A 27,122-nucleotide genomic window follows, 5' to 3' on the forward strand; every position below is an offset into this window, starting at 1 on the left:
CCAGTGAACAAATATCATGGAAAGAGACTAAAGAGGTCCTGGGTTTAGAATAGTGAATAAAGAAGACTGTCCAGGCCTCTCCTGAAGCTAGGCATATAGATGATTTACTATGGCTAAATTTTTTGGCCATGGAAATAATATTATGTCATGATTAAGTGTTAAGAGTTGCTGAACCCAGGGTGAGTCTGTTTGTTTGTTTGTTTATTTACTTATTTTTAGGTATTTTCTTTTCTTTTTAAAAATTATATTTTATTGCTTAAGCTATAACAGTTGTCCTGATTTTCCCCTTTGCCTTCCTTTCCACCCAGCACCCCTTATTCCCTCAGGCACTTCCCCCCACCATTGTTCATGTCCGTGGGCCGTGAATATAGGTTCTTTGGCTACTCCATTTCCTCTACTGTACTTTATATACCCATGGCTATATTGTGACTACCTATTTGTACTCCTTAATCCCCTCACCTCTTCATCCATTCCCCAATGCCCTGTCTCAACTGGCAACCCATCAAGATGCTCTCTGTATCCTTGATTCTGTCTCTGTTCTTGTTTGCTTAGTTGTTTTTTAGATTCAGTTGTTGATAGATATGTATTTTCTTGCCATTTTATTGTTTGTAGTTTTGATATTCTTCTTTTTCTTAAATAAGTCCCTTTAGCATTTCATATAATAATGGTTTGGTGATGATGAGCTTTATTTTTTTTCTTGTCTGGGAAGCTCTTTATTTGCCCTTCGATTCTAAATGATAGCTTTGCAGGATAGAGCAATCTTGACTGTAGGTCTCTGCTTTTCATGACTTTGAATATTTACCAATGCCTTCCAGCCTGCAAAGTTTCTTTTGAGAAATCAGCTGACAGTGTTATGGGAACGCCTCTGTAGATAATGAACTTCTTTTCTCTTATTACTTTTAAGATTCTTTCTTTATCTTTAACTTCGGCATTTTAAGTATGATGTGCCTTGCATCATCATACCTTGCATGCATGGACCTCTTTGCATCCATTTTCTTTGGGACTCTATGGGCTTCCTGGACTTGCATGTCTATTTCCTTTACCAAATTATGGAAGTTTTTCATTACTTTTTCAAGTAGATTTCCAATTTCTTGCTTTTTCTCTTCTCCTTCTGGCATCCATATAATCATCTTTGGTTCTTCCTGGAAGATCAATGGGAGGGATTTACCCAGGCCAGTCAGCTGCAAGGATTGGTTGTGACCACTTACCATCAACCTCTGCTCTCTGTGGAGGATCAGCTATGCAGGAGTAGGGTGGTAGTGCTCCAACATGGTCTGTCCACTGGGTTGGACCTCTTGAAGTTGTCCCAGCTGCTGCTTATACTATCCTCATTTTTTTTATTCTTTTGTCTTCTTGTTGTTCTGATTGGTTGTTTTTTCCTTCCAATGTTATGTTCCAAAACATTGATTTGATTCTCAGCTTCATCCACTTTACTGTTGTTTCCCTGTTAATTGTTCTATTATTTCAATTAGTGCATCCTTCATTTCTGACTGGATATTTTTTAGGCTGTTGATGTTCTCACTAAGTTCCTTGAGTATCCTTATAACCAGTGTTTTGAACTCTGCATCTGATAGATTGCTTATCTTCATTTTGTTTAGCTCTTTTTTCTGGAGTTTTGATCTGTTCTTTCATTTGGGCCAGGTTTCTTTGCCTCCTTGTTTTGGCAGCCTCCCTGTGTTTGTTTCTATGTCTTTGGAAGAGCTGCTTTGACTCCATGTCTTGGTAGGGTGGCCTAATGTAGTAAGTGTCCTGTAAGGTTCAGTGGCACAGCCTCCTCTATCACTCAAGCTGGGTACTTGAGGTATGCCCTTTGTGTGAGCTGAGTATACTCTCCTCTTGTAGTTGAGCTTTGGTTGCTGTTGGCATATCAATGGGAGGGATTTACCCAGGCCAGTCAGCTGCAAGGATTGGCTTTGACCACTTACCACCAACCTCTGCCCTCCATGGAGGATCAGCTGTGCAGGGAGGGACAGGGTGGTGCTGCTCCAACGTGGCCTGTGGCTGTCCACTGGGTGCACTGGCCCTGGGGTTTCCTGGGTGGTACAGGCCAAGTTCAGTCCCAACTTGTGTTTTGCCCAGGGCCACCCTGCCTGAGCTATAAAGCAATCTGAGATGGCTGCTACTTGTGCTGAGCTTGGAGATTCCCAGGCAAAGCCAATCTGTGATTCTAGGCTGGCTGCTGCTGGTGCTGGGCCTGGGGCTCACTGAGGCCAGCTCTTGCTTATTTGATAGGATTCAGGAAGTTGTGAACAGGAGTGAAGACCAGCCATTCATATGGAAACGGAGCCTGGGTAGGTCCATAAGTTGGGTGGGATGAGTCTCTGGGATCTCCAAGGCAGGTCAAACAGTGTAAGCCAAATTGATGGAAACTCAGATATGGCACCAGTTTTCCAGCTCTGTGGGTGGAGGGTTTAGAAAAGGGACAATGGCCTCTGTTTGCTTGCCTTGATGCCAGACACTTCAGTTTCTCCTTCTATGCCACTGGTGCCTTTCAAGCTGCTACCCTGGTGCTGGAACTCAGAAAGAGTATGAATAGGTGAGTCCATATGTGGGTTCTTTAAGAGGAACTGCTTGGAGATCCAGAAGTTTCTCCCACTGACTCAATCCCTGCTGGTTTTTGCAGCCAGAAGTTGTGGAGACTTATCTACCTGGCCCTGGAACCCTGGGCTGGGGGCCCTGGTGTGGAGCTGGGACTCCTTGCTTCCAACATATCCTTCCTGAATTTTTATCCACCACATGTGGGTGAGGGACCAGCCCATACTGCTTTGCGCCCCTCCTACCAGTCTGGATGGATGTGGTTTCTTTAATTCTGTCGTTGTCAGACTTCCATTCAACTTGGTATCTGATGGTACTGAGTGATGGTTGTTTTATACTTTAGTTGTAATTTTGATGTGGTTTTTGTGAAAAGGTGAGCCATGTCTGCCTACACTACCATCTTGACCAGAAGTCTCTGATTCTGGAACCCAGCTAGGCAAGCATGAAATCTGTTGGGAAGGCTGCCAGGCAGAGCAGTCTGGAACTCTCTGGAATGGCTGAAACTGCTATTCCACAAGCAGAATTTCTTCTTCTGGGAAGGCTCCACTGCCCAGGGTGAGCTGAGCTTAAATTTCAGCTCTGCCTCTCACTAGCTTTGTGACTTTGAGAAGTTATGGCACCACTCTGTGCTTCAATTTTGTCATCTGTTAAATGGGTGTAATCATACTCAACTCAGAGTTGTTACACATTAATATATGGAAAGCACTTAAATCAGTGCCTGGCTCATAGTGTTATGAGTGTTATTTTCTTGAAAGACCGAATTTATTTGCATGGTATATGCCTCAAAGTTTAAAAAACATTACAGAAGAGGAAGGAATTAAGGTGCAACAGTTATAGAAAAAAAATGAGCATGAGGTAGGATAGGATCACTGACCACCCACCGTGATTCTTCTAGAGCTGCATTGTCTAATATGGTAGCCCCTAGCTACATTGGTATTTAGATTTAAATTGAAATTAATTAAACTTAAATACAATTAAAATTATGTTCCACAGCCTCACTAGCCATATTTCAAGGGATCAATAACCACATGTGGCTAGTGGTTTTCATACTGGATGTGTGCAATAGAACATGCCCATTACCATGGACAGTTCCATTAGATAGTTCTGGCCTAGAGCTGTAGTGACCAGCTGAGGAAGTACTGAAATGATTCAGCCTCCATTCAAAAGCATGACTGGTAGTTTTTGAACATTTAGATCTAAGCACTTACAGGCATTATTTCAATTAATTATTCCAAAGACTCTATGAGGCAAGGACCCTGAGAATCTTTATTTTACAGATGGCACTACTCAAGCACAGAGAAGAGGTCATTGCTCAAGGTTGAATTACACTACCTTGCAATGTAACATGCTTAGCGTCGGCTTGGACCACAGAGATGAAGTCCCAGAACCCAGGATAGCTTTGGAGCAAAGGTTGGCATCTCGCAGAAGAAGAAAGAGGTCCTATCCTGAAGTGACAACTGGAAGCTCATTGAGAAAATGCAAAGCTGGCAACAGGTTTTGGGACTGGGAGTTGAACACGCAGCTCTGATTTCTACTTTTTCAAAGCAATAATGAATGAATAATGAATGGCCAGTGGAATCCTTTCAAGTGAATGTTCTCATCAGGGCTTTACATGGTCTGAAGATGAATTAAATGGTCAACTTCATTCTTATGGGCTTTTATGCATAAATTTGAGGAAGTGTATAAACATTTTTATTAAAGAGCTGCTGGGTCCAGATGCTATGGTGAGCCCTGGTGGTACAATCATAATTAAGCCAGTCTCTGCCCTGACTTGTCCATCTGCAACAGCTAACATTTACTGAGCATTTCCCCTGTTCCTACTGCTTTTCATGTATATCTCATTTAATCCTTACATCAAATATATTAAATAAGCACATCATCATGATTCCTATTACACATTTAGGGGAAAAAAGGCTTAGAGAGGTGAAGTCACTTGCCCAAGATCACACGCCTTCTAATCTCCATCCCACATGCTACAGAATGAGAGGTAAAATCCCTGGAAGCCAACCTAGGGTTTCTGACTGTACCTGTCTCTGGGCTGTGATCCAGAGGGGGAGAACGCCATTGTCCCACCACTCAGTCTTGTTCTGTGTGGTCTTGAAGGAGTACTTCCAGCCTGTTTCAGTGTTAAACATCATGTTGTGAATGACTCCATGATCCTCAATCCAGCGACCTTGGGGATAAAGGAGGGAAGGTATACGTTCTATGAACAGGCTTCTAGGGGTATTAATGTGGTCATAAGCCACCCCTCCCAACATCCTTCTGGTTGGTCTATGTCTTCTGGTGGAATATGACTCCAGATGGCCACCCGGGGACTTCAGACTTAATTTTTTGGAGGTACAAACATTGGTAGCCACAACAAAGGTTAATCACATCTCACATATGCGAGATTGGATCTGCTCCTGGAACAGACATCACAGCCCAGGAGGAAGCTGATGTTGGCTGTGGAAACTGATGAAGGAGGAAGGAAGGCAGGGCATAAGGAGGCCAGGTCCTTGGGTTATTCTGCAACTAGAAGCTATGAGCCTGGGATTTGGACACTTCCTGTGGGATCATTTTTTCTTATCTTCTTCTTGTGATGATCTGATCCAATATTTAACATCCAGTTGGCATGATTCTCTTAGCTAACCTCCCAGAGTTTCTCCTATGACTCCCATGGGCTATCCAGTTTGAGGCAACCAACAGAATCAGGAAGGATTTCTAGACATAGATGGGTGTAGGTTTATTTCACTCTACTTGAGGGAGGAAGGTGGATGTTGGGGAAAGTGAGTAAGCTAGATTGTTCCTGAAGATACAGGAATCGAACTGATTATGAAAAAATCCCTGTGATGTTACACTGAACCAGGGAAAGGGAGTCCACATGGGAGGCAGTCTAAGGGGAGAACTGGACTTCTACTCCCCTCACTTCCTGGAAGAGAAAGACTCTGGATGATCCTACTGACAGTAATAAGATAGTGACAATTTCTCTTATGTCCAAGGTAAACTGAGGCAGGACATTTGTGATCATAGGAGAGAGAAGGGACAAGCTCTCCACTAGATCAGAGTCACCACCAGGCTGCTTGGTCACCCTATAATGACCAAGGCTTTCAACTGGGAAAACGCAAAAAGACTTGTGCTGTAAAATTTAAAACTGTTGTTTTGCCCTGTATGTAGGCCAGATAGCCAACCACAAGTGGGATTACTGGAAAGAATTTGTGCTTCTCTCAGGGTTTGTGACCTCGCAGTGTCAAGATTCTTGGTTAAGGATCAAATTATATTGTCAGCAGGGGAAGGCCAGTGGCCTAGAGTCCATGAGAGCTGGGTGCCAACCAGGACATGACTTCTGAACTTGCTGCATGAACTTGAACAAGTGTCTAACCCTCCTGGCTTTGGTTTTCCTGTGTAATAGGGGTAGATTTATGTAATGAAAACATGGCACACATTTACCATGCCATGCTCCAACACCTCTCCCAAGTCTCCTTTAAGGGCATTAATTCATGTAATTCTCCCAACAGCACTGCAAGTGGGTATTACTATAGTCCCCTTTAAAGATTTCTCCCTTTGTAGGAAACTGAGGTGTAGAGTTTGCTTAAGGTCATGCAGCAGAGCTGGGTTTGAACCTGGGAGGTTTGGTTATAACCCATGCTTTTCTGTTTTTTTATTCAGGTAAAATTCACATAACTTAAAATTAACCATTAACACTTTACAAGATGAAGGCATAGGTAGATACACTTTACCTCCTTGCACAACCAAAAGAAGAAAAACAACAAATTTAAAAACGAAAAATAACCAGAACTGCCAGAAAATTGAACTGTATGAAAGTCTGAAAACCAAAGAGTTAAAGAAGAAACAGTCATCCAGACCAGTAGAAGAAACAGTCATCCAGAGATGGGCAACCAGGGCAGAGAGGCTGTGCAGTAAGGCAGTGGCTCGCAGACTGGGTGGACCCACATATGCATACGGATACACCAGAGGAATAGCTGGGGAGTGAGATAGACCATGCAGTCCAGGGTTCCAGTGTGGGAAAAGAAAGCCTCAAAACCTCTGGAGGTAAAAACTTGAGGGGGTTGTGACATCAGGAGAAACTCCCAGCCTCACAGGAAGGTCTGTTGGAGGGACCCACAGGGTCCTAGAATGCACACAAACCCACCCACCTGGGAATCAGCACCAGTAGGGCTCAATTTGCTTGTGAGTAACAGGGGAAATGACTGAAAGCAGGCCAGGAGCTGAGCAACCGGCATTGTTCCCTCTCTGGCCCCTCCCCAACACACAGCAGCACAACGCAGTAACCTGGGTTGCCCTGCCCTGGCAAATACCTAAGGCTCTGCCCCTCCCAATGCAAGAGGCACGCTGAGACAAAGAAATATGGCCCAAATGAAAGAACAGGTCAAAGCTCCACCCCCCCAAAAAAACAAACAAAAACAAAAACAAAAAAAGAGAGAGAACTGAGCGATGAACAGATAGCCCACCCATCAGATGCACAGTTCAAAACACTGGTAATCTGGATGTTCACTCAATTGGTTGAGTATGGTTGCAAAATGGAGGGAAAAGGGAAGGCTATGCAAAGTGAAATAAAGAAAATATGCCTGGAACCCACAGTAAAAGGAAGGAAACTGGGACTCAAATCAACAATTGGGAGCGCAAGGAAGAGATAAACATTCAATCAGAACAGAATGAAGAAACAAGAATTCGAAAAAATGAGGAGAGGCTTAGGAACCTCTGGGACAACTTGAAATGATGCAGCATCCGAATCATAGGGGTGCCAGCAAGAGAAGAGGAAGAGCAAGAAATTGAAAACTTCTCACAAAAAAATAACAAAGGAGAACTTCCCCAATCTGGCCAAGGACATCGACTTCCAGGAGATCCAGGAAGCTCAGAGAGTCCCAAAGAAGTTGGACCCAAGGAAGCACACACCAAGGCACATTATAATTACATTACCCAAGGTTAAAGATAAGGAGAGAATCATAAAAGCAGCAACAGAAACGGAAACAGTTACCTACAAAGGAGTTCCCATAAGACTATCAGCTGATTTCTCAGAAGACACCTTGCAGGCAAGAAGGGGCTGGGAAGAAGTATTCAAAGTCATGAAAGGCAAGAACCTACATCCAAGACTATACTGTCCAGCAAGGCTCTCATTTAGAATGGAAGGGCAGATACAGTGCTTCCTGGAAAAGGACAAGTTAAAGGAGTTCATCATCACCAAGCCTTTATTATATGAAATGTTAAAGGGACTTATCTAAGAAAAAGAAGAAGATCAAAAGCCATGAACAGTAAAATGATGACAAATTTAGAACGATCAACAACTGAACCTAAAAAACAATAAAACAAAACAAGACGAAAGCAAACTAAGCAAACAACTAGAACAGGAACAGAATCCTAGAAATGGAGATCAGAGGGGAGGGGAAAAATGGGGGAAAAGGTACAGGGAATAATCAGCATAAATAGTAGGTACAAAAAAGGCAGGGGTAGGTTAAGAACGGTATAGGAAATGGAGAAGCCAAATAACTTATATGTACCGCCCATGGACATGAGCTAAGGGTGGGTGTGGAATGCTAGTGGGAGGGGGATAAAGCAGAGAAAAAAATGGGACAACTGTAATAGAGTAATTAATAAAATATATATTAAAAATGAAAAGGAAAACCATTTTAAAGTGTATAATTTAGTGGTATTTTCTGCACTCACAATGTTATGAAAATCATCACAGTGGATCAAATAATCACCCTCCAGTTCCAAGATATTTTCATCACCGCTGAAGGAGACCCTGTATCCATTAGCAGTCACCCCCATTCCTCTATTTCCTTCACCTCTTGGCCACTGATCTACTTTCTATCTCTATAGATTTGTCTATTCTGGACATTTTATAGAAATTCAGTCTATAATATTGACTTTTTGTGTCTGGTTTCTTTTAGTGAACACAATGTTTTCCAGGTTCATCCATTCTGTAGAATGTATCTGTACTTCATTTCCTTTCATGGCTGAGTAATATTCCATGTGTAGATAGACCAGGATTTGTTTACTCATTCATCAGTTGATGGACATTTGTGTTATTTCCATTTTTCTGTCTATTGTGAATAATGCTGCTATGAACAGTCTTGTACAGGTGTCTGTTTGAGCCTCTGCTTTTAATTCTTTTGGGAGTAGAATTGCTGGTTTCTATGGTAACTTTCTGTTTAAGTTTTTGAAGAACTGCCTAACTATTTTCCATAGTGGCTGCACCATTTTACATTCCCACCAGCAATGTGCAAGGGTTCCAATTTCTCCACATTCTCACCAACACTTGTTATTTTCATTTTTTTAAAAAATATATTTTATTGATTATTGCATTACAGTAGTCCTGATTTCCCCACTTTGCCCCTCTCTGCCCACCACCCCCATTCCTTCCAGCAAGCCCACCCCTTAGTTCATGCCCATAGGTTGTGCATATAAATTCATTGGCTTCTCTATTTCTTATACTACTCTTAACATCCCCTTGTCTATTTTGTACCTACTAATTATGCTTCTTAAACCCTACACCTTTTACCCCATTCTTCTCCTTCCACCTCCTAGCTGATAACCCTCCAAATGATCTCCATATCAACGATTCTGTTCCTGTTCTGGTTGTTTGCTTAGTTTTTTTTTTTTTAAAATTATTTTATTTTATTTTTTATTATTTTTTTCAATGGGATAAGGACAGTTTATTCAATAAATGGTGTTGAGGAATTAGACAGATACAGGCAAAAAAAATTAAACTGGACAACCTCCTTACATGATGCACAAGAATAAACTCAAGATGGATTAAAAACTTATATGTAAAATTTAAATCTATAAAAATCCTATGAGAAAACATAGACAGTGAAATTTAGGACATTTCTTTCTTTTTCTTTTTTTCCCCAACAATTTCTTTGTTTTTTATTTTATTTGTAAATCATGTTTATTCTATGACTCTTGTCTCAATTTTTCCACCTTTGCCCTTCACCCATCCCACCCTGCCACGCTCACCCACAGTCAATTCCCACTCTGTTGTCCATGTCCATAGGCCCTCCATACGTGTTCTTTGTTTAGTACCTTCTCCTTCTTTCCACCATTGTCCTCCTTCCCCATCCCCTCTGGTCACTTTCAGCCTGCCCCATGTTCCCTTACCTGTGGTTTATTTTGTTTGTTAGTGTATTTTGTTGAAAAGATCCCACTTATAGGTGAGATCATATGGTATTTGTCTTTTACCAGCTGGTTTATTTCACTTAGCATAATATTCTCCAGTTCCATCCATGATGTCACAAAAGTTAGGAGATTCTTTCTTTCTTTCTTTCTTTCTTTCTTTCTTTCTTTCTTTCTTTCTTTCTTTCTTTCTTTCTTTCTTTCTTTCTTTCTTTCTTTCTTTCTTCCTTCCTTCCTTCCTTCCTTCCTTTCTTTCTTTCTTTCTTTCTTTCTTTCTTTCTTTCTTTCTTTCTTTCTTTCTTTCTCTTTCTTTCTTTCTTTCTTTCTTTCTTTCTCTCTCTTTCTCTCTCTTTCTTTCTCTTTCTTTCCTTCTTTCTTTCTCTCTCTCTCTCTCTCTCTCTCTCTCTTTCTTTCTTTCTTTCTTTCTTTCTTTCTCTCTTTCTCTCTTTCTTTCTTTCTTTCTTTCTTTCTTTCTTTCTTTCTTTCTTTCTTTCTTTCTTTCTTCCTCTCTCTCTCTTTCCCTTTCTCTCCCTTCCTTCCTTCCTTCCTTCCTTCCTTCCTTCCTTCCTTCCTTCCTTCCTTCCTTCCTTCCTTCCTTCCTTCCTTCCTTCCTTCCTTCCTTCCTTCCTTTCTTTCTTTTTCTTTCTTTTTCTTTCTCTGTCTCTCTCTCTTTCTTTCTTCTTCTTTCTTTCTCCCTTTAGTATATTTTTCAATACTGGCTTGATGGAGATGTATTCTTTTAGCCTTCTTTTGTTAGGGAACTTCCTTATTTCACCTTCCATTTTAATTGAGAGCCTTGCTGGGTAGAGGATGCTGCTGCCATATGAGGGAGGAGTCAGCACTGGGATTCCACTGGCTATTCTCTTGGTTCTCTTCCCAAAGCTTTCTTCCCCAGTCTCTCCTCAGATCTCTCTAGCCCACTCTTCCCCCACCTTTGCCAGAGACCGGGGTAAGTAGCAGTTAGGTTGTGCTAAAGCTGATTCTTCTGTTTGTCCAAGGTTATAAGGCTCCTCTCTTGCTATTGTTCAGTTGTTTGTTCCAGGTGATTTCTCCACAATTTAGTTGTAATTCCAGTTTGGTACTGGGAGGAGGTCTGTATGACTTCCACTCACTCCTCCACCATCTTGATTCTCTGATCTGTTCTTTTATTTGGTCCATATTTCTTTGTCCCTGCATGCCTCTTATGTTGGAAGGGGCAGAGCCTTAGGTGTTCACCAGGGCGGGGCAACCTTGGTTCCCGTGATGTGCTGCTGTCTGTGGGGGAGGGCTCTGAGAGGGAACAATGCTGCTTGCTGGGCTCTCAGACAGCTTTCAGTCACTTCCCCTGCTACCCACAAGCAAATTGGGCTCTTCTGGTGCTAATTCCCAGGTGTGTGGGTCTGTGTACATTCTAGGATCTTGTGAGTCTCTCCAACAGATTCTCCTGTGAGGCTGGGAGTTTCTCCTGCCGCCACTACCCCCTCAGGTTTTTACCTCCAGAGGATTTGAGGCTTTCTTTTCCTGCACTGGAAACCTGGATTGCACAGTCTGTCTCGCTCCCTAGCTGTTTCTCTGGTGTATCAGCATGCATATGTGGGTCTGCCTGGTCTGCCTGCCACTGCCTTGCCCACCCGGTACTCCAGCCACCACCTTGATGTGCGATCTCTCTGCCCCTGCTTCCTGTCTCCGCCCCTCCTACTGGTCTGGAGGAATATTTCTTCTTTAGTTCTTTGGTTGTTGGACTTCCATACAGTTTGATTTTCTGGAAGTTCTGGTTACTTTTTTGTTTTTAAATTTGTTGTTGTCCTTATTTTGGTTGTGGGAGGAGGCAAAGTGTATCTACTACGCCTCCATCTTCTGTTTGCTTAGTGTGTTTTGCTGTTTAGATTCAGTTGTTGATTGTTGTGAGTTTGATGTCATTTTAATGTTCATAGTTTTGATCCTCTTCTTTTTCTTAAATAAGTCCCTTTTACATTTCATGTAATAATGGCTTTGTGATGATGAACTTGTTTAGCTATATCTTGGCTGGGAAGCACTTTATCTGCCCTTCCATTCTAAATGATAGCTTTGCTGGGTACAGTAATATAGGTTTTAAGTCCTTGCTTTTAATGACTTTGAATACTTCTTGCCAGTCCCTTCTTGCCTGCAAAGTTTCTTTTGAGAAATCAGCTGACAGTCTTATGGGAACTCCTTTGTAGGTGACTCTGCTTTTCTTTTGCTACTTTTAAGATTCTCTCTTTATATTTAACTTTTGGCATTTTAATTATGATGGATCTTGGTGTGGTCCTCTTTGGGTCCAACTTGTTTGGGACTTTTTGTGCTTCCTGGACTTGTATATCTATTTTCTTGGCCAGATTGAGGAAGTTTTCTTTCATTATTTTTTCAATTAAGTTTTCAATTTCTTGTTCTTCCACTTCTCCTTCTGGCATTCCTATGATTAGGCTGTTGGCATGTTTGGAGATGTTCCAAAGGGTCCTTATACTATCCTCATTTTTTTGAGTTATTGTTTTCTTTTTGCTGTTCTGGTTAAATGCTTATTTCTTCCTTATGTTCCAAATCATTGATTTGAATCCCAACCTCATTCCCCCCACTGTTAGTTCCCTATAGACTTTTCTTTATTTCACTTAGTGTACCCTTCATTTCTTCCTGGGTCTTTTTTATATTGTTGCTCTACTCAGTGAGTTCTTTGAGCATCCTGATTAACCAATGTTTTGAGCTCTCCATCTGATAGGTTGCTTATCTCTATTTGATTTAGTTCTTTTTCTGTGGTTTTGCTCTATTCTTTAATTTGGGCCATATTTCTTTGTCTCCTCAATTTGGGAGCCTCCCTCTGCTTGTTTCTGTGTGTTAGGTAGAGCTTCTTTGACCCCCTGTCTTAGTAGCAGTATGGCCTATTGTAGAAAAAGCACCTGTAAATTGTGTGGGGTGGAATGTTAGGTAATTTTCAGGGTGGGGCAACCTCCTTCACCACTTTGTGGCTCTGTGTTGGGGGGCGCGCTGGGAAAGAGGATAGTGCCGCTGACTCACTTTTGGAGGTTTGCCCAGCACTCATCCTGTGTGACTTGTGCCCTTCCAGCTGTTGTCCTGGTGCTGAATCCCAGAGGGGGTGGGTCTGTGTATGTTTTAAGTCCATGCTGGCCCTTTAAGCAGAGTGTCTTGAAAATCCAGCGGTTTCTTCCACTGTTCAACCCCCCACTGATTTTTATAGCCAGAAGTTATGGGAACTTAACTTCTTGGTGCTGGAACCCTGGAGTGTTTGGTCTTGTCTGGGCCTGGGATCACTTGCTCCGAAGATATCCCTCCTGATTTTTATCCACCACATATATACGTGGGACTGCCTGTACCGCTGCTGCCACCTCTCAATGCCACAATGTGTCTCTGTGCCTCTCCACCTGTCTCTGCCCCTCCTATACATCTGGATGAATGTGGCTTCTTTAAATCCTTGGTTGTCAGACTTCCATACAGCTTGGTTTTTCTGACAGCTCTGGGTGTTATTTGCTTTGAGATCTAGCTGTAATTCTTTCTGTGGTTGTGTGAGGAAGGTGAAGTTTGCTTACCTATGCCTCTATCTTGGCTAGAAGTCCCTTTTTCTTAGGTTATGGCCAACCTAGTGTGTGTGAAGTGGTGTCTCATTGTGCTTTTGACTTGCATTTCTCAATTCCTGATGATGTTGAACATCTACAGTTGGTGCTTTTAATCTCTGTGCTATCCTATCTTTCAAGAGTGCGGGCTGAATACTTTGAGTGGGATTACTTTGTTACTGGCAGGTAGAGGCCATAATGGGCAAGAACTTTTCAAGCCTCACAAATGAATCGTGGAAGCTTCCTAAAATGTACAATTAGCTCTCTTCCTGTTACAGTGTCTGAGCTTTCTCATGGCTGAGCCATAGCACATTCCAGCAGATGAAATGGAAGTACAGAGATAATTCACCCTGGGAGTGGCTCTATTTTGCCTTTTATTTTTTTAAACCTACAATATCTGAGGTTCTGTTCTATCTTCCTGCACAATAGAGGGCAAATCACCCTGGGATGACAAACCTGCCATTTCACCTATTGTAGCATTTCTCCATTGAATTTTCACCACCAACATTAGATTCGATTAAGTTGCTTGTTAAAACACAGATTCCCTCGTCCCCCATTCTATCCCTTGCTGAATCCTTACCTCTGGAGTGGGGTCTGGAGCCTGTATTTTAACAAGCCAGTGATTTTAGTGCCCACTGACTCATCAGAACAACTGATTCAGGGGCTTTAGTCATTCACACGTACATGTTAGTCATTAACATACATGCATTCATTCCAGAAAATTGCTCATTACAGATGAATAAGAGGTAGGGTAGGCAGCCATCAAAACCTGGTTCACTCCAGTATCTTGGGGTCCAGAGTCACTGGGAGGACTTGGAAGCAGGGATGGGAAAATAAAAAGGATTCCATGGACAGAGAAACTTCCCCCTACTGTGCCTTAAGGTTGCTGCTTGCAGGTCCTGGGACCCAGAGATCAATTATAATTTCAGTTAAGTAGACTAGCCTGGGATCCAACCATAGAATCCATTTTCCCCTCAAAGTGATGTTACCCAAGATTCAAATGATGAAGCTAAAATGAGTGCAGGGAGCATGACCCTTCCATTCTGTGGCATGGCTAGTCTCAGTAATTGCACAAAGGGAACCATCTCTGTGGTGTTTGGGTTATTTCCACCCTAACACTTAAAGGCATGTACTAAATCCAACCAGTGGCTGGGGACCACTAATGACCCAGCAGAAGTTTCCACTGCCCCTTTGATTTCTCCTTCCCGCTGCTCAAACCTCTTGATCCTGATCAAGGGCCAGTTCTGGAATGTGGATGAAACATGACAGAAGAGAAGAAAAGCAGAGAAAGGAACAGGTAGGGAGCAGTATTCACATTTTACTTAAATTGCATTGTCTACCCTGGAGACAACCAGGGACCTGGCTAGAAAAACTACATGATGGGTACACTGTTGGTTGTACCTGGAATTCCAGAAGCTGCAAAGGAGCAGGTTTCACTGGGGTCAGAGGATGCTGCCCTTACTGCAGTACAATCCTGCACACGGGGGCTGGACTGGAGAGGAGGGTTAGCCTTGGCTCTTGCATGCCCTCGCTCTCTCTCTCTGGGCCTCAGTTTCCCTCTTTGTAAAACAAGCTAGGTTAATGATTTCCAAGGGCCTTTCAGGCTCTGTCATACTGTGAGTCTGTCATAGATGTCACTTCAATGTCTGGTGATGTGGATAATTATGCAAGTTAAACAGGAAGTAGGATGAGCTCTCCTCATGAATGAGGTTCCTGCTGCTTGCTAATTATGCTTTAATCAGGGTACAATGCAGACTCCCACTCCATGTCAGTTCTGGCAAGGTACAGATAAATTCACCCACCCAAGCATTTCAGGTCTGGGAACAAACTCAGATAAATGCAATTCCTTTTCTTGGTTTTCGGGGACCAATATTTGTTTCTCATTCTTGCAGAGTGAATTTAGAAAACTGTGAAGTCCAGAGTTTGGCCCAACTTTTCCTTTCTCCTACCATTTCTCAAATATTTTGAGTCAAGTACCATCCTAGATTGTCTCATGGTATTTACAACTAGGGAGCAGGGGAGAGAGTTAAAAACAGAAAAAAATATCTTCTGGCATGCCTGCAGTGCTCACAGGTACCTTCTCTTAGACTCTCCCTACTCATAAATCCTGCCTAAAGGTGGGTCTAGGCACCATATTTTTACCATGTGATATTTCCTCCCTATATTCAATTGGTTGGCATGAAACCCAGTTCTCTCTCTCTCTCTCTTTCTCTCTCAAGACATGAACCAAGAAACATAGCACCTAATCAGCCAGTGGTGGGCTCTGCTGTCTACCATGGTTGACCATGAGCAAAAAGAGAAAGATGGTTGTGAGTGAGAAAAGCAGAGATAAGAAAGTCCATGGCACTGATGAGAAAGAGCACTGGGCTTCTGGGAACCAGAAAGGGGAAGTTTCCATTTTCTAATTTGCCTCTAATTTGGTTCTCATATCCATCAGTTTGCTCATTAGAGTCTTGCAAAGTGGTCCTTCTCCTTGAGCTAGCATGAATAGATTTCTGTTTCTTATAGCCATTTTTTTCTTTGACATGGCAGAGAGTAGGGCAGTGCCTCATTTATTTTGGTAGCTCCCTGGCACAAAGCATAGGGCTTTACTCTTCGTAGGTGTTCAACAAATGTTTGTTGAATTTAATTGAATTAACTCCTCCCACCCTCCACCCCATTTGTAGATGGCCAGGTACCATCTGAACAAATAGAAAGCAGAATTTGATTTAGTTCAAAGTCAACTTGAGAAAAATACTTTAGTGAAATTAAAATAAACCATGCCATAATTTAATAACTCAATAAGAGCATCTCCCTCCAACATTTCCTCAGCTTCTACCTACTAATTTTCAGGTGGAACAGTATATAGTTTTACAAATAGTCAATTAGGGCATTGACACACTTTCGTGCATTCACTTAACAATAATTTGAGGACCTACTATGCGTAAGTTACTAATTCCTTTGAACTAATCTACCATACAAGCTATCAATGTATATTAATTTTCCGTTTGATTTGTGAGGTCCAGTGCTTCATTAAGTTCACATTCCCAAAACCAAAGAAGAAAATGTCTTATTAGCCACCTAGTATGAAATCAGTGAGAAAGAACAGTTGCCAAATCAAGTCAACCAACCACCTTAAATCAACCCAAATGCTCCAGTTTTGAGCAGACAAGCTTATTCAGAACCACAGCCAAGACGCTGATGGAAAAACAGTCCCACTGGGGCTCAAAACCGCATTCACCTCAAAGTTTACAACCCTGAGTGCTGTCCATCAACAACATAACAAAAGTTTTGAAATGAGAACAGGTGCCTCAGTGAGCCAATAGAACTTCAATACCGTATCAACTTCTGCTATAGAAATGAGGCTGGACTCCAACACTAGCACCAGGTGATGGCAGCCCTTCTCTGGTTGGAGAAGAAAAAATCACAGTGCACCCATTTTACTAATTTGCTCTTGCTCATGTGTAAATGCAAATGAGAAATGCTGACACTGCTTCTTTTTGACATTGCTTTTTAATTATGGCCATCAAGAAATCATTTTATCCTTGAACAAGACTCGAGAATGGCTTAAGGCAGAGGCACAATTCCTTAGGAACCAGGCCAGCAGAGAATAGGCTTTCTCACCCCCACCTCTTCCTTTAATCTACAGCCAGAAACAGAAATGTTGTCTCTTTAAGGAACTGGAAGCAGATGAGCTGTCCTTGAATTTCATCCGGGAACCCTATTGACACACAGTTCTACCTTTGGCCTGACTTACTGGCTACTGTCAAAGAGACTGGACCTGTTCTTGCTTCTGCATTTTTTTTCTCCCTTCACTTTTCCCTCTTTACCACTGCAGTGGGCTTAATGGTAGCGCCCTTTCCCTTCAAAGAAAACCATCTTCTTATCCCTAGAAACTGTGAATGTTACCTTACTTGGAAAGGTCTTTGCAGAAGTAATTAAATTGAGGATCTTGAGATGAGGAGATAAGGGCTCTAAATCCTAAGACAGCTTTCCTTATAAGAAGCAGAAGAGGAGAGGACGCAGACAGGAGGAGACAATGTGACTAGGGAGGTAGAAACTGGAGTGATGCTGCCACAAGCCAAGGAATGCTGGCAGCCACCAGGAGAGGCAAGGGAGGATTCTCTTCCAGAAACTCTGGAAGGAGCACATCCCTGATGACACCTTGATTTTGGATTCCTGGCCTCTAGACATTTTGTTCCTTTAAGCCACTGGTTTATGGTACTTTGTTACAGAAGCCACAGGAAGCTAATACACTTGTGTTCTCAGTCTCAAATTGTTCTTGCTATTCCTCTCACTCAAAACCTTGAAGTCCAGAGCGGCTGATTTTTTGCTTGTTTTTTATGGTGTTTTGGGCTGGACCTTCCTCTTGTGTGATCCGTGGACACTTAGTGTCAATATCATCTGGGAGCTTGTTAGAAATGCGGACTCTTAGGTCCCAGCTCATACCCACTGAACCAGAATTTGCATTTTAACCAGATTTCCAGGTGGTTCATATACACATTGTAATTTGAGTAGCACTAGTAAGAGAGACTCTGAGGCGGCAATTAGATCTTTTCTCCACTTGCAAGAATTCCAGTTTCTTCAAGTTAAATCTGTTAAATACAGCATGGAGGTTACGTAAAAACCAAATCAAAGCAAACTCTTAAATTAGAAATACTTACTGATGTATTATGGATGCAATAACATGATGTCTGCCACTTTCTTTAAAAGATTCCAGAAGGAAAGAAGGAAATATGAAAAGGAGATTGGCTGGGGACAATAGAACTAAGTTGGGAAAATATGGAGAAATTCTTGCATCTTGGTGCTGGGTACATGGCAGTTTACTGTGCAATTTTCTCTGCTTTTTCTGCAGAAATTTCTGTAATGAAAAGTTAGAAGATACCCTGGTTTCCCAGCGTTCTTTTATTTTTCATTTTTTCCAACTATTCCGTTTATTATCTTCTTTTGTGGAAATGAATGGTGTTGAAGAGACATCTTTTTTGTCTCAGTCTGGGTTTCTTTGCTCTGTTTGCCTATGTTTTGGGCTTTGTTGATTTCCAAGACTTTTTTAGTGGGGAACTGCTTGCTGGGGAAGTAGGATGGGAACTGACTAAGGTTTACAGTATCTTCTAACTAGGTTTCCAACAACATCTGCTGGGCTTGTGTTGTTACTGGCAGCAGGAATTTAATTTTCTTTCTTTTCTCCTACCTTCTTTACCCCTTGCAGACTTCTTTTTCCCACTGGCTAGATTGTCATATGTGTGATCTTTGTCTCTCTGATTTACATGTGATTTGCATATTATACATCTATTCCAGGGATTCTCAACTAGGTGATGATTTTTGATCCCAACAATCATTTGGCAATGTCTGGAGCCAATTTCACTTGTCAAAACTTGGGGAGGGAATACTACTGGTATCTAGTAGATAGGGGCCAGGGATGCTGTTAAATATTCTACAATGCACAGGACAGCACCTTACCCACCCTGACAAAGAATGATCTGGCCCAAAATGTCGATAGCGCTGAAGCTGAGAAACTCTGATTTAGTGCAAATGATCGTCCAAATACATTCGACCACACTTCCTTTGCTCCTGTCTCATGTGGTAAGGAAGGTGGACTCGTGATTGATTACATATATGTGAAATTTTTACCTCTTACAGTTTGATTTTGGGGAGAAACGCAAGTAACTGATCATTTGTGCAAGTTGTGCCCTGCACACTTCCAGGGGGCACCACCCACATGTTATTCATGAAACAACCCCCCACAAACTGTATTGTACATAATCTATATGACTATAAGTGATTGCTCTGGTTTTGGGGTTGCCCTGGAGGGAGGGTTCTGGAACTGGGAGAGACAATTTCTGGCCAGCTGGGGCCTTCAGGATACCATCAGGTGCCCTTTCAAGGAAGGAGAAAATGTTGAACAGAGAGGACCTCATTTTTATTATTGACCATCGTCTAGTTAAGGAGCGTCTCCTTTACACCCGGGGCCATATCCATTAGACTAGATATAAAATTGTCAAATTATAATATCATGGCTTATGTTTATGATAGATTTTGTCTGAAACATAGTGGCGATAGCTTCTTAATTTCAGTCAGTTTCTTGGGGGAGAAAATATATTTACACTGCCGCCATAAGACTTCCTATCCATCCACCATTTGCTTGGCAGGATTTCCTTAGTTTCAACAGCATAACTTACTCTTACTGGTCTCAATCACTTCACAGTAAAAACTGAGATTGCAAAATTTTTCATTGTCATTATTAATGATGGAGCAGTAAGTACAGGCTTCTCAAGAAAGAAAGGGAACTGGGTGATTTCAACTAGCACCGTGAGCTGCTTAACCCTCAGAGAATGGCATTTCATTTCAGTGAGATCTGAGGGGATCTCAGAGTTCAGGGAGACAGAGGGGCAGTGATGGATGGTGTCTGTTGCATGTGTGATAACCAGATCCATGCCTTGTGGGCAGCCCCACAGACGGAGTTGTGATTTCTTGGGACTGAGTACTTGGTCGCCAGGCTACAAGCCCCTATTCCTGCACTGTCAGGCTCAGGCTGGTGTGATGGGCTTCTGTCATTTCTGACAGTCCTTCTTCACTTGCTACTCCCTCTGATAATAATCCTTGATTTTCCACTGGGGACCCACCAGCCCACCACTCATAGTCCATATGCTTTGTGTAGGGCTTGCCACCCCCCACCCTGGCCTGAGGGTGGGCACATGGTCCCATCTTGGGTGTTCAGCATCATTTTACCCCCCTGGCCACAGCACTTGGTTCTGAGGAGATGATTGGCCTAATGAGAGTCATCTTGGGAATTTTGTGGTCACTCAGGAAAAAAAAAAGAGTGTGGGAGAAGCAGAGGGAAAGGGAAAGAAAGAGAGAGGTATATCATTTTGATGATATAATTTGAGGACTTGGATGTAGCCATACCTGAAGTTATCGATTAATTATGTGTCATATGGCTATTATGAGTTGAACTGTATTCCTTGAAGAAGATACATTGAAGCCCTAACCCCCAGGACCCCAGAAGGTGACCTTATGTGGAAATAGGGCCATTGCAGAGATGAGGTCAAACTGGAGTAGGATGAGCCCCTAATCTGAATGACTGGTGTTCTTATGAGAAGGTGACCATGCAAAGACAGGGAGAACTCCATGGATTGGATGGCAGATTGCATACAAGCCAAGAAACATCAAACATTGCCTGTGAACCACAGGAAGCTAAGAAGAGACAAAGAAAGATTCTTTACATGTTTCATAAGGAGCATGGCTCTAAGGAAACTTTGATTTCAGATTTTTGTCCTCCAGAACTGCTAGACAACAAATTTCTATTTTAAGCCACCCAGTTTGTGGTATTTTGTTATGGAAGCCTTAAGAAATACATGTAAGTAGTTTTAGATTAATAATCCTTTTTACCTGCCTCCTCCTTTCTCCTTCTTCTCCTTGGCTCTCTTACTCTTCAAAATTATCATCATCATTGTCATCCTCATCCCCATCATTTTATCCTAAGTAACAGAAATGGTCTAATGCTAATGTGGTGACACACTGTGATGTGGGGAGTCCAGCCTCTATGGTTACTCATTGTCTCTCTTGCATTAACCCCTGGGGCTCAGAGGTAAGACTATAATTCTGGGGACTTTCTGGAGCTCCACTCTGGGACACCATCCTGTTTCCTGTTATCTTTAAGCAAATACTGATACCCCCTGGTTATCTGTTTGAGATAGGCAGAATTCTAAGATATCCCTCAAGATTACTGCTCCTCCATATACAGCCCTTGCGTAATTCTCTCCCCTTGCACATGGGCATTACCTATGGCTTGCTTGTAACCAGTAGTACAAGGAAAAATTGAAGGAATTTTGCAGATGTAACTGAGGCCACTAATCAGTTCACTTTGAGTTAACCAAAAGGGAAATTCTCCAGAGTGGGCCTGGCCTAATGTGGTGAGCTCTTAAAAGAAGGTCTAGAGGAGAGAAACCCTCTCCTGCTGGCTTTAAGGAAGCATGAGTTCTTAGCTGCAAGGAAATGACTTCTTCCAAAGGGGAGGTGAGCTTGGGAGAAGGCTTCAGCCTGGCCAACACCTTGATTGCAGCCCTGTGAGGCCCTGAGCAGAGGCCCAAACTCAGTCATGCTCAGACTCCTGACTTATGGAAACTGAGAGATAATAAATGGGTATTGTTCTAAGTTGCTAAGATCGTGGTAATATGTTACACAGGTATAGAAAACCAATGCACATTTCAGGTTTTGTGGCCAAGATCCCTTTGTGTATGTGTGGCATGGAGGTCGGGGGATAGAGCCAGGTGGGAGGAAGAAAACTATCTTGGGGGAGGTCATGGACCATCCAATGAGGGAGGGGAGGAGCTCAATGAATACGCAGGCCTGTTCAGTGCCCAGCCTTGGGGAGCTGGGGGGAGAATGTTACCCCACAGCCAGGTCTCGCTGCACTCAGAAGCCATGTCCTTAGAATGAGGCCCCTTCTCCCTCTTGTAGGTGGTGCTGGGAGACAAATACGTGGAGGAAAATAACACATTCTTTGTAAGGATGAAAAGATTTTCTTGGATGGAGAAATGGTAAGTTTGGATATTTTGAATTAATAGCCAGTTTAAAAAATTCTCTGTCCTGTAGCCTTTCCCTCATTAAACAGCCAAGACTTCTGTCCTCCATGCTTCAAGGAAAGGGTGCCATGGGAGAAAATGTAGAAAGCAGAGACTCCTCTGGCTTTGGAGTTTCACAATCTTGATTCCTATGGGAACCACAGGGGACTTGGGGTGCAGAGAAAAGCTTGAGAGGACACAGGTGAGTAGGAACAAAGCTCCTCTGTGTGATGCCCTGAGCTATCAGAGAAAGGAAGCAGAGGCGGAAGGATCCCTAGGTAAGTAGCACTTTGTCCTTCCTGGTGGAACTACAGAGAAACAGAAGCAAGTCCCTGAAAGGTCTGTGAGATCTGGGAGCACGTGGAATGTGAGCCTGTGTTGTGGGACAAGCCCTGGAAAGATAACAAGACCCTGGAGACATGTGTCTAGTTGTCACTGTCCCCACTGCCTGATGCAGTAGAGAAGCTTGTCCAATGAAAGAATGCATATAGGAGGAGCACTCTAAAAAACTCTGCAGGAAGACCTTCTTCACCGGCAGCAGAGAAAGCTGATGAGGGTCATGAGGTCCTGACTCCAGGTGAAGGCTGAGCTATCTGCACACCTGGCAGCCCAAAGCACGAGGAGGTCCTGCTGCCCAGATGTAGACTGTGTCTCTGGTGGCCCAGAGTTCTGACCTGGGCGGCCAACTCAGCTATGTTTCTTTGTGTGTGTGTGTGTGGGGGGGCAGGGTGTTGCTCCTGGGCTCTGCACCTGGGGCATGGCCTCTTCAGACTTGCCCCCTTCTGGGGACCACCTGGTCCTTGTTCTTTGGACTCTGTCTAGGACACTTAGAGGGGTGACCACGTGGCTTCTCAGACCTGAGCCCTTGCTGGAGCTGTGCCATCCCACTTGGCAGCCGAGATGTGGAACAGTGTAGCAGCTCCCCATCATCACCTCTCTCCTGTGTTAAATTGCCCAGAGGTGTTTGTAAGAACACCAGTGAATGAGTTCTTGGGCCAGAGAGCCTCTTTTATCATAGTTTGTGTCAGGCTGACCCCCTGGAATCTGATGAGGTCTTTGGGTGCTGGAAGCACCAATTTTTATCCATTATATTTTCTATTACAGATGATTCTTTTCCACATTGGAGTCAGACAGAGGTCAGCTTGAGCCTAGCTCATGAAGATTAATACCAGTGGTTCTGCTGGGTCTGGGGTGGCCTCTCTTTCATTAATACAACATATTCAGTGTATATACTCATTGCCTGGAAGCTTGAGGATGGTCAATAGTCAAAGGGGTTTGGAATGATTATTTAATTAAACCCAAGATAAGAGAGGGCTGTAGTCATGATGGAGGGGAGGGATTGAAGACCCATTGTCTGAACTGTTCAAGGCTGAGTTCGAATCCTGCTCCTGCCCCAGGGAAGATTGGTATATTCTGTGAGCCTTGGATATTTTACCTGTAAAGAGGGTAACTGTTCTGACCTCATATCACCATTATGAAAATTGAAGAACACGATGACTGAGGTACCTGCTGGGCACTTACGTAAGCCAAGTAATGGGCTCAACCACGCAAGGCAGTGGTTTTTCAGCTGGGAGCAGTGGGCAATGTATGGAGACATTTTTGGCTGTCACAGTGGGAGGAGGGAATGCTTCTGGCTTTTAGTGCGTGGGGACTGCTTAACATCCCATGGTGCACAGGATGGCCCCACCACAGGGAACAATCTTGTCCCAAATGTCCACAGAGAAACTTCTTTTAAAGTTGACGCAGGGTGAATCCTGCTCAATAAATGGAAGGTCTGGTTATGAATAAGAGGGGCGCAGGAACATGCTTTTTTTCATAATGGTGAAAGTAAAAGATTATTTTGAGTTATAGCACTTTGTTTTTTATAGTCAATTTGTTCACATGTTCCAAAATCAAAGGTACACAGGGCATACAGTCTAAAGTCTCCCTGCTACCCATCCCCTTTCCTGGAGGAACCACTGTTACCAAAATTTCTTGTTGATTTATCCAGAGGTCCTCTATGCATCTAGAAGCAATTGTATGTGCATATATCCACATATATATACATGCTACATACATTCTGTGCATCTTGGAGAGAGCTTCTTTTTGGGCACCAGGACCCTTCCTCATTTTTTTCTTTAAAGGTGACAGAGTATGCCATACTGTGGATATATTTTATTTAGACACTTCCCACTGGTTGGATATTTTCTTCTGTGGTTACAAACACTAATGCAATGAATAACTTTGTAAGTACATGTTTTTCCACCATATAGATATATATCTGTAGGGTAAAGTCCTACAAGTGCTATTGCCAAATAAGAAATTCCTGCATGTGTGATTGTGTTGCAAGTTGCCAAATTACTCTCCGCTGGAGCTGTTCTGTTTCTAGACCCCACTGGCAGTGAATGTAGTAGAGAAGTTGAGGTAATTTTTTAATTTTTAAAGTTTGCTCTCACTGTTTATATCTTCTCATCAAAACCCTTCTGGGAATAAATAAGCAGTGGGCGAGCCTTATAACATTTTGTGCCCATTGTATTCTCAGTGTCAAAGGACCCAGCATCTGCTGACGGAAGTTCTTTTCAGTGTTATGAATTTAAAGTCGACGGGAAGTGGCATTTGCTTTCTCCAGAAAACGGCTATTTAGTTCCTGCTTCCTGGTGCTAATAGTTCCCCAATGACTAGCCTCTCAAAGAGTTTACATGTAGGAAAATCTCTCTCAGCAAATCTCCCCCTGAGTGTGTGTTCAGCTTTATTTTTTAAGTTTCTGATTAGAGGGCCCCTTTGAGAGTCTGAGGAAGCAATAAAACCCTCTCCCTGAAAAATGGCACCAGCAGTTTGCATGTCCTCTGGGGAGTGGCTCTCAGGATAGGAGTGAGGCTCACGCTGCCAGGCACCCCTTCCTATGCCCCTTGCCCCCAGGAGAGGTCTGTGGATTCCTAGCTCAGAACTGGACAGAACCGATTTTGTGTGGCCAGGGGCACCCTGGTTCCAGGCCTGGCTCCTCCCTTCCATATTTCCTGGCCAGGTGACTGGGCAGTTACTCAGCTTTAGTTTTCTCATCTATGGAACGGAGACAACACTGCTTTGCAGTATTATATTGGAGACAACAAAGGCACCTAGCACAGTGCTTGACATCAAGTCCATGCCAGAGAAACAGAAGCTATTGTTATTCTTACTATAGTGGAGTCCTTTGCTACAGTGATTCTGGAACAATCATGTTCCTTCTTGTCACAGAGACCTCACGCATGCTATTCCCTCTACCTAGAACACTTTTCCTTTCTCTTGTCACTCAAGGCCTTTTTCTCTTGCAGCTCAGCTCCCCCATCTCAGAGACCCCTTTCCTGTCTCTCCAATTTCAAATCAAATTACTCTGGCCATATTCTCCTGGAGAAACTCTCTTCTTCCTTCTTGGTGTGTCTCCGAGTTGTACTGAGATTTGTTAGTATGTGTGTTTGCCTAATGTCTGTCTGCCCCAGTGGACTACATGCTCTAGGTGAGCTAGGAGGACCTGAACAGGCAAGGGCCCTGGGGCAGGTGGGGCTGAGTGAAGGCACAGATAGGAGGATTTTGTGATATTGAGGGAAGCACTCAAGGGGAAGAGAGATGAGAAAGGCCAGGAGAGACCAGGGGCCAGGCTGTAGGGATCGCTTGGGTCACAGAAAAATGAAATTTATACTCTCTTCTAAGAGCATTGGTGTCTCTTTAACTTGCCAGTATTAAGCAGCGTAGTTGCTTGATCTAATTGAATTCTTTAAACTTTAAGCTTTTTAAATTATTATTATTATTATTATCCTCACTCAAGGACATACCCATTAATTTTAGAGCGGTGGGGAGAGAGAGAGGGAGAGAGAAACATCAACGTGAGAGAGAAACATCAGTCAGCCAACTCTGGCACATGCCTTGACAAGGCTGAACCTGCAGGTATGTGCTCTGACCATAAGTGGAACCTTTCATTCTATAGGATAACACTCCAACCAACAGAGCCATGGCCACACTGGCCAGGGCAAGTTTTTATTTTTATAAAATTCTTTTAACAACTTAGTTTAGAAAAAGATCATCAGCCTCTGTGTACAAGGCAGCGTGGAGGGTGGGATGGGCCCAGGGAGCATGGAGATCCCTTGGGGGGCTGCCATCCTAGTTCTGATTCGGTTTGTAGGTCAGGGCTGTGTAGCCCATGGGTTTCTAGAAATAGCCCTGAGACCCCAGCATATTCTAAGTCAGTGCTTCTTCCAGGGAGTGACCCCAAGTTGCATGAGCTGCCTTAGTCTCTCCAGAGCTGAGCCAGAATGGGTTCCCCCTCAGGGAATAACAGATGCTGGAGCCTTCCACCAGCATTTGTGGACTGGCTACAGAGCAGAACTTACCTGAGATTGTGGTGAAGTGGGATGGGGAGGTCATTGTCACGAAGGGTGGGGTGAGGTACTTGGCCTTCACGCCTTCCTGGGCCAGGCGGTCCATGTTAGGGGTATCCACATCCTGGTCGTAGTCCCAGCGGAAGCCATCAAACGAGATCAGCAACAGCTTGTTGAAGCTCTTCCTCCCGGGGATGGGGTGGCTGCTGGCCCAACCCAGTAGAACAGACAGCAGCAGCCCAAGGACCCTGAGCCCCATCGTGCTGTGAGGGCCTCACATGCACACATAGCAGAGTTCATGGGCCCGCTCCCATTTTCTCCCTTTTTTTATCTGTGGTTGAACAAAGTCCAAATTGATAATTCTGCCCCAGCTCTGCTGAGGGTCAAAATGCCTGGAATGTAAGAAGATGGCACATTTTCTATGATGAAAAAGTTCTGGAAATAGTGATGATGTTTGTACAACCTTGTGAATGCACTTAATGCCACTAAACTGTACATTTAAAAATGGTAAAAATGGTAAATTTTATGTTGCATGTATTTTACCCTGATAAGAAAAGTCAAATCATGTGAAATATTTTGGACTGTTATACTAATTCCACTACTGTAAAGATTTGGGGAACAAATTAGATTGGTGCTTCCCTTTGCTTAGTACATCCTGTTTTATAGGGAGAACAAATGATTGTTTATTATGATTATGAAAACAGTCAACATGGATTAAGTACTCATGAGAGCTGGGAACTGTATATACATTATCTATTCTATTCAATTATTATTTTTTAATCTTAGGAAGCTTATTAGATGAAAATTTCCCATAAGAATTTAAAAAAATTATTGTGGTCAAATACACATAGGATAAAATTTACCATTTTAACCATTTGCAAGTGATATTTGCACATTCAGTGATATTTAGTACATCCACAAAGTTGTGCAACCATTATCACTATCTAGTTTCAGAATATTCTTATCATCCCAAAAGGAAGCCCTATACCCATTGGCAATCATTTCTCATTCCTTTCTCCCCTGGCCTCCAGCAACCATTA

At 43.0% G+C, this 27,122-nt stretch overlaps 1 protein-coding gene across 1 annotated transcript in view; it reads right to left on the minus strand.

The window, feature by feature from the left end:
- The window catches only part of LOC129083390 (ectonucleotide pyrophosphatase/phosphodiesterase family member 7-like), a 40,608-nt gene extending 14,267 nt beyond the window's left edge, over positions 1-26,341 (minus strand). The window contains exons 1-2 of the mRNA XM_054589226.1: positions 26,095-26,341; positions 4,563-4,708 (exon numbers count right to left, since the gene is read on the minus strand). Of these exons, the coding sequence (XP_054445201.1) occupies positions 4,563-4,708; positions 26,095-26,341 (393 nt within the window). The remainder of the gene's footprint in view (positions 1-4,562; positions 4,709-26,094) is intronic.
- Positions 26,342-27,122: the final 781 nt, after the last annotated feature.

The sequence above is a fragment of the Pteronotus mesoamericanus genome, unplaced genomic scaffold, assembly GCF_021234165.1.
Source record: "Pteronotus mesoamericanus isolate MK-2021 breed Mesoamerican mustached bat unplaced genomic scaffold, CSHL_Meso_final scaffold_167, whole genome shotgun sequence".
Lineage (NCBI taxonomy): Eukaryota > Metazoa > Chordata > Mammalia > Chiroptera > Mormoopidae > Pteronotus > Pteronotus mesoamericanus.